Source organism: Coregonus clupeaformis, chromosome 19 (genome assembly GCF_020615455.1).
Source record: "Coregonus clupeaformis isolate EN_2021a chromosome 19, ASM2061545v1, whole genome shotgun sequence".
Taxonomy (NCBI): Eukaryota; Metazoa; Chordata; class Actinopteri; order Salmoniformes; family Salmonidae; genus Coregonus; species Coregonus clupeaformis.
Window position 1 is genome coordinate 8,986,542 of NC_059210.1, and position 6,949 is coordinate 8,993,490.

General features: G+C 42.4%; 1 protein-coding gene across 8 annotated transcripts in view; it reads right to left on the bottom strand.

Annotated features, from left to right (window-relative positions):
* Positions 1–1,756: 1,756 nt before the first annotated feature.
* Positions 1,757–6,949, bottom strand: part of LOC121531598 (nuclear receptor subfamily 2 group C member 1-A) — a 20,077-nt gene continuing 14,884 nt past the window's right edge. For 7 of the 8 annotated variants that reach the window (XM_045227092.1, XM_045227097.1, XM_041836892.2 and 4 more), the window contains exons 11-14: positions 6,648–6,805; positions 6,272–6,409; positions 3,259–3,364; positions 1,757–2,343 (exon numbers count right to left, since the gene is read on the bottom strand). In XM_045227092.1, coding sequence (XP_045083027.1) covers positions 2,172–2,343; positions 3,259–3,364; positions 6,272–6,409; positions 6,648–6,805 — 574 coding nt within the window. In that variant the 3' untranslated portion in view covers positions 1,757–2,171. The remainder of the gene's footprint in view (positions 2,344–3,258; positions 3,365–6,271; positions 6,410–6,647; positions 6,806–6,949) is intronic. The other variant, XM_045227096.1, reaches the window with a different exon arrangement.

Sequence of the window (6,949 nt, forward strand, 5' to 3'; positions counted from 1 at the left end):
GGCTCTGTGCAGGCCAGTCAAGTTCTTCCACACTGATCTTGACAAACCATTTCTGTATGGACCTCGCTTTGTGCACGGGAGCATTGTCATGCTGAAACAGGAAAGGGCCTTCCCCAAACTGTTGCCACAAAGTTGGAAGCACAGAATCGTCCAGAATGTCATTGTATGCTGTAACGTTGATTTCCCTTCACTGGAAATAAGGGGCCTAGCCCGAACCATGAAAAACTGCCCCAGATCATTATTCCTCCTCCACCAAACTTTACAGTTGGCACTATGAATTCGGGCAGGTAGTGTTCTCCTGGCATCTGCCAAACCCAGATTCGTCAATCATACTGCCAGATGGTGAAGCGTGATTCATCACTCCAGCGAACGCGTTTCCACTGCTCCAGAGTCCAATGGCGGTGAGCTTTATTCCACTCCAACTGACGCTTGGCATTGCTCATGGTGATCTTATGCTTGTGTGCGGCTGCTCGGCCATGGAAACCCATTTCACGAAGCTCCCGACTAACAGTTCTTGTGCTGACGTTGCTCCCAGAGGCAGTTTGGAACTTGGTAGTAAGTGTTGCAACCGAGGACAGACGATTTTTACACGCACACGCTTCAGCACTCGGCGGTCCCGTTCTGTGAGCTTGTGTGGCCTACCACTTTGCGGCTGAGCTGTTGTTGCTCCTAGACGTTTCCACTTCACAATAACAGCACTTACAGTTGACCGGGGCAGCTCTAGCAGGGCAGAAATGTGACGAACTGACTTGTTGGAAAGGTGGCATACTATGACGGTGCCACGTTGAAAGTCACTGAACTCTTCAGTAAGGCGATTCTACTGCCAATGTTTGTCTATGGAGATTGCATGGCGGTGTGCTCGATTTTATACACCTGTCAGCAACGGGTGTGCCTGAAATAGCCGAATCCACTAATCTGAAGGGGTGTCCACATACTTTTCTATATACTGTATCTTGCATCGCTCAAGTGACGCCATAATACCATTCCCTAATGTAGTAATCATAAAAGTCAACACCTAATTGAAAGGTGCAATTTATTTATTGATTGATTCTAAAATAAATGTGATTGATTGACCATTGAAAGTTGTAATTTTATTTTCAAATGACTTCACAATTGTTTTAGCAACTACATTTACATGTCCAAAAGCTGGAATTCTTGTAATAACAAGCTATTGTCTACGATAGCTTTTTCTTCACTTCTTTCTATATACATATTTATATATACACATACATGATTCTATGAGTTCCACATGTTGCATATTCCATATGTTCCATGTTCTAGAAGAGTCGACTCATGATGCAAGCCTGTTCCTTCGGACTGGCAAACATCCTATACCATCTAAAAAGGTTAGAACCTTAATACACTGACCAAATATCATCATCATCATCATCATCATGACAAACCAATTCAGATTGTGAAAGTTTCTCAAATCTTTACTAAATAAAAAAAGCGCAAGTTGAAAGCAGATGAGGGGGCTGTTGAAAAAAGCAAACGGCTCCTCTGTCCGTTCATTCATCAAAATACAAACAAAATCAGGATCACAAAATGAAAGGATTGAAGAAAAGATAAGAATAAAATAATGCTGTACACATTAATAAAAAAAAAGCACAATCTAGGATGCTTGACTGATTCAAAGTTCATTTCGTGAATGGACAACGGTAGGCAAGCCAGCTGTAACCTCTGGGTGCGTGTACTAAACTGTCTTCTGAGCTATGGTATATTATTTTTATTTTTTATTATTTATTTTATTTTATTTAGGGGAGACAAAGAGGAGGATTGTTTCAGCACTGAAGAAGTCGTCATCAGATTCCATTGAGAAAACCTTCAGATTCTGTTGAGGGGAGGTGGTCACAATGCAACCAAACTGGGTCCTGTTCAGTTGGCACCAAACGGAAAGAAAAATGTCAGAAACAGAGCAACAACAAAAAAAACAGGGAGGTACTGCCTGAACTTGTCCAATAAAATAAATGCTATTTTTCATTGTCCGTTGCAAAACGTTTTGCTAACAGTGTGCCCTAATGAACACGACCCTGCAGTTTTATCCCCCCTAAGAATGTTAACGTTTCCATGGCCGTTTGCCTAAAATGGCCTGCAGGTGATGTTTCCATGTTGACCTTGTGATGATGGTGGTTGCCGTGGTGACCAGGGTCGGAGTGGGGTAAGGTCAGAGGTCAGACGCCAGTGGCCACCTGGCTGTTGTAGTCGGTGGACTCCATCTTGAGGATGTAAGGGATGATGCTGTCTATCTGCACGTTGCCGATGAGGCCAGTGAAGAACAGCTCCTCTGTCACCGCTGCACTCATCAGCCGCAGGGCAGGGAGACGCAGCAGCAGCTTGGATAACCTGAGGGGAAAGAGGGAAGGAGGGAGGGCTGTTATGAATGGACAATATATCCTTGTAAATTACATGCCAATAAAGCATTTGAATTTGACAATTTAATTGAGAAGAGGAGAGATGGAAAATAGTGAAAATGTGAGACAGGAAGAGAGAGCGATACACAGAGAGAGAGAGCGATACACAGAGAGAGAGAGCGATACACAGAGAGAGAGAGCGATACACAGAGAGCGATACACAGAGAGCGATACACAGAGAGCGATACACAGAGAGAGAGAGCGATACACAGAGAGCGATACACAGAGAGAGAGAGCGATACACAGAGAGAGAGAGCGCGATACAGAGAGCGATAGAAAGAGAGAGCATGATACAAAGAGATGTAGTGATGCATAATGAGATGATCTAGTGAGATGTAGTGATGCATAATGAGATGTAGTGATGCATAATGAGATGTTATAATGAGATGTAGTGATGCATTATGAGATGTTATAATGAGATGTAGTGATGCATAATGAGATGTTATAGTGCGATGTAGTGATGCATAATGAGATGTAGTGATGCATAATGAGATGTAGTGATGCATAATGAGATGTTATAATGAGATGTAGTGATGCATAATGAGATGTAGTGATGCATAATGAGATGTTATAGTGCGATGTAGTGATGCATAATGATATGTAGTGATGCATTATGAGATGTTATAATGAGATGTAGTGGTGCATTATGAGATGTTATAATGAGATGTAGTGATGCATAATGAGATGCTATAATGAGATGTAGTGATGCATAATGAGATGTTATAATGAGATGTAGTTATGCATAATGAGATGTAGTGATGCATAATGAGATGTTATATTGAGATATAGTGATGCATAATGAGATGTTATATTAAGATGTAGTCATGCATAACGAGATGTTACTGACCGATACGAGTCTTCAGGGTAGGTCCGAGTTACATAGTCCTGTAACTCCATGTAGGCCTTCTCCTGGAAACGCTCAATCTGTAGGGTGTTGTCTATACCTGGGTGGTCTACACACACACACACACACACACGTTAAACAAAAGGAAATGTGGTCTACAGCAAAGAGACACACAGAATCAGTTACCAAACAACTGTCCCTGACTGTGTGCGTGTTTCCATTTCTCCGCTATTATAGTTGTCCATTATAGTCGTCGTCCATTATAGTTCACGTCCAATATAGTCGTCGTCCATTATAGTTCACGTCCAATATAGTTCTCGTCCAATATAGTCGTCGTCCATTATAGTTCTCGTCCATTATAGTTCTCGTCCAATATAGTTGACGTCCATTATAGTTCTTGTCCAATATAGTTGACGTCCATTATAGTTCTCGTCCATTATAGTTCTCGTCCATTATAGTTCTCGTCCATTATAGTTCTCGTCCATTATAGTTCTCGTCCATTATAGTTCTCGTCCATTATAGTTGACGTCCATTATAGTTGACGTCCATTATAGTTCTCGTCCATTATAGTTGACGTCCATTATAGTTCTCGTCCAATATAGTTGACGTCCATTATAGTTCTCGTCCAATATAGTTGACGTCCATTATAGTTCTCGTCCAATATAGTTCTCGTCCAATATAGTTGACGTCCATTATAGTTCTCGTCCAATATAGTTGACGTCCATTATAGTTCTCGTCCAATATAGTTGACGTCCATTATTAGTTCTCGTCCAATATAGTTGACGTCCATTATTAGTTGTCTATTATATTTATCAGTGGGCGTTTTCATATCAAACATTTCTTGGCAAAGACACACAGAACAATTAGATTCAACAAAAGGAAAGGGTGCAACTCTATTGTATTCATAAGAACACTCCCTTTATGTACACAGCTAACCCATAGGGACCGTGTTCCGGTTCGGAGACCTGAGTGTACTTTCCTTTGTTTAAATAGTTTGCTGACAATCTGGGAACTTTGTCTGAAGAGCAGCACCTGGCTACACTAAGACTAAAAAACAGAAAACTTGAGCGTGCATAACCATTCACCCCCCCAAAGTCAATACTTTGTAGAGCCACCTTTTGCAGCTGCAATTCTCTTGGGGTATTCTCTCTAGCCACTGGGATTTTTGCCCATTCTTCAAGGCAAAACTGCTCCAGCTCCTACAAGTTGGATGGGTTCCGCTGGTGTACAGCAATGTTTCAGTCATACCATACTCCCACATGGCTTTTGGCAAACACCAAACGTGTTTTTTCTTTAAGCAATGGCTTTTTTCTGGCCACTCTTCCGTAAAGCCCAGCACTGTGGAGTGTACGGCTTAAAGTGGTCCTATGGACAGATACTCCAATCTCTGCTGTGGAGCTTTGCAGCTCCTTCAGGGTTATCTTTGGTGTCTTTGTTGCCTCTCGGATTAATGCCCTCCTTGCCTGGTCCGTGAGTTTTGGTGGGTGGCCCTCTCTTGGCAGGTTTGTTGTGGTGCCATATTCTTTCCATTTTTTAATAATGGATTTAATGCTGCTCTGTCGGATGTTCAAAGTTTCGGATATATTTTTATAACCCAACCCTGATCTGTACTTCTCCACAACTTTGTCCCTGACCTGTTTGGAGAACTCCTTGGTCTTCATGGTGCCGCTTGCTTGGTGGTGCCCCTTGCTTAGTGGTGTTGCAGACTCTGGGGCCTTTCAGAACAGGTGCATATATACACTGAGATCATGTGACACTTAAATAACTAATTATGTGACTTCTGAAGGTAATTGGTTGCACCAGATCTTATTTAGGGGCTTCATAGCAAAGGGGGTGAATAAATATGCACGCACCACTTTTCCGTTATTTATTTTTTTGAATTTTTTGAAACAAGTTATTTTTTTCATTTCACTTCACCAATTTGGACTATTTTGTGTATGTCCATTACATGAAATCCAAATAAAAGTATATTTAAATTACAGGTTGTAATGCAACAAAATAGGACAAACGCCAAGGGGGATGAATACTTTTGCAAGGCACTGTACGTCACATCACACATCGACATCCTTCCTTTTCTCTTCCATCAGCACTTCCCCATCATTTACACATAATGAAACTTAAAAATTACCCCAATCCCCCAACCAGTACTGAAGAGAACTATGGCTTGGAGGTAGGCATACTCCTAGGTTACAGAACTGTAAAAAACGAATGCACCCCGTTTCCTTCTCTTCTCGCTCTCCCTCCTTGCTGACAGCACCCAGCTACACTAAGAAGGTGTGAAAGTACAGAGGCACCTTTTCTTTAGTTTTTCCATCAGACACCAGCGCAAGAGGAAGCAGCCAACAGTCATGGTCATCTTGACTCATCTTTCTCGGAGTGTGATAGAAATCTACCCAGTCCGCATGTTGTCTCAGCGGTCCTTTAAAACCATCCAGAACCTCCCAGCTGGCCACATACACAACCACACCAGAACCGCACCGCCGCGAGACTGGTCACCTTAATAAGCTGCAGGGACACATACTTTTTTGATCCACAGAACAAGTCGTCATGTTACTGCATAAGTGTCACCGTGTGCATGTTTAGACCAATGGTCGCGTTCCAGACAATCTTTAAAAGCAGTCGCACTGTATCATATTGATGCGGTTACTGACATGTTAAACACTTCGCCAAGCCCGGGTGGGCGGTGTGAGATGATTTGGTGCACGGTCGTTTTGCAGACGCTCTGGAACGTGGCCAATGATATCAGTGAGTTGCATCATTCTTTCATGAAAATAACCCATAATGAACCTCAGAAGCTCCTCTCTTCTCCCCCACTCACATTTACATTTTAGTCATTTAGCAGACGCTCTTATCCAGAGCGACTTACAGGAGCAATTAGGGGTTAAGTGCCTTGCTTAAAGGGCACATCGACAGATTTTTCACCTAGTCGGCTCGGGGATTAGAACCAGCGACCTTTCGGTTACTGGCACAACGCTCTTACCCACTAAGCTACCTGCCACTCCCGTCCCCTACTCACCAGGGCTGAAGAGGATGATGGCTTTGAGGTAGGCGTATTCATAGGAGTCAGGGGACAGCTTGGTCATGCTGTTACAGAACTCCTGCATCCTCCAGATGTGTTCCATCACCAGCTTCACTCTCTCTGGGGACAGCTTCTCTGTAGGGACCAAGATGAGAGTTCATTAAATATGAGAATACATGCCGCTTTGTAGACACTTTTTTTTGTTTGTTGTTGTTGCGATTCATCTTTTATTTAGCGATAATAATCGTCAGCAAACATAAATACAAAATGAAGTTACAACCCCCCCGTCCTCCCTCCAATCCCAATCCCACCCCACCGAGGACCTAGAAGCATCTGCTGGCAATTATTGTGATTAATATGTATTCATTTTTACCATCACCTCCTGTACCATCTTGTAGGCTGGTCTGAAGGTGGTTGATGATGGCAGCCAGGATGGTGGCAACATTCATGACATTGGAGCACTGAGCCAGACCCAGAGCAAACAGCTCGTTCCAACACGCCTTCATCAGGTTAATGTCGTTATCCTGACCACTGGGAGAGAGAAATAAAGAGGATTTATTAGATAAATAAATATATATTTAATATGATAATGTATGATTTAGCATTTTATTTGATAATTTAATGGAATTGATACAATCCCAGTGGATACACTATTTTAAAATCATTCAGGATAAC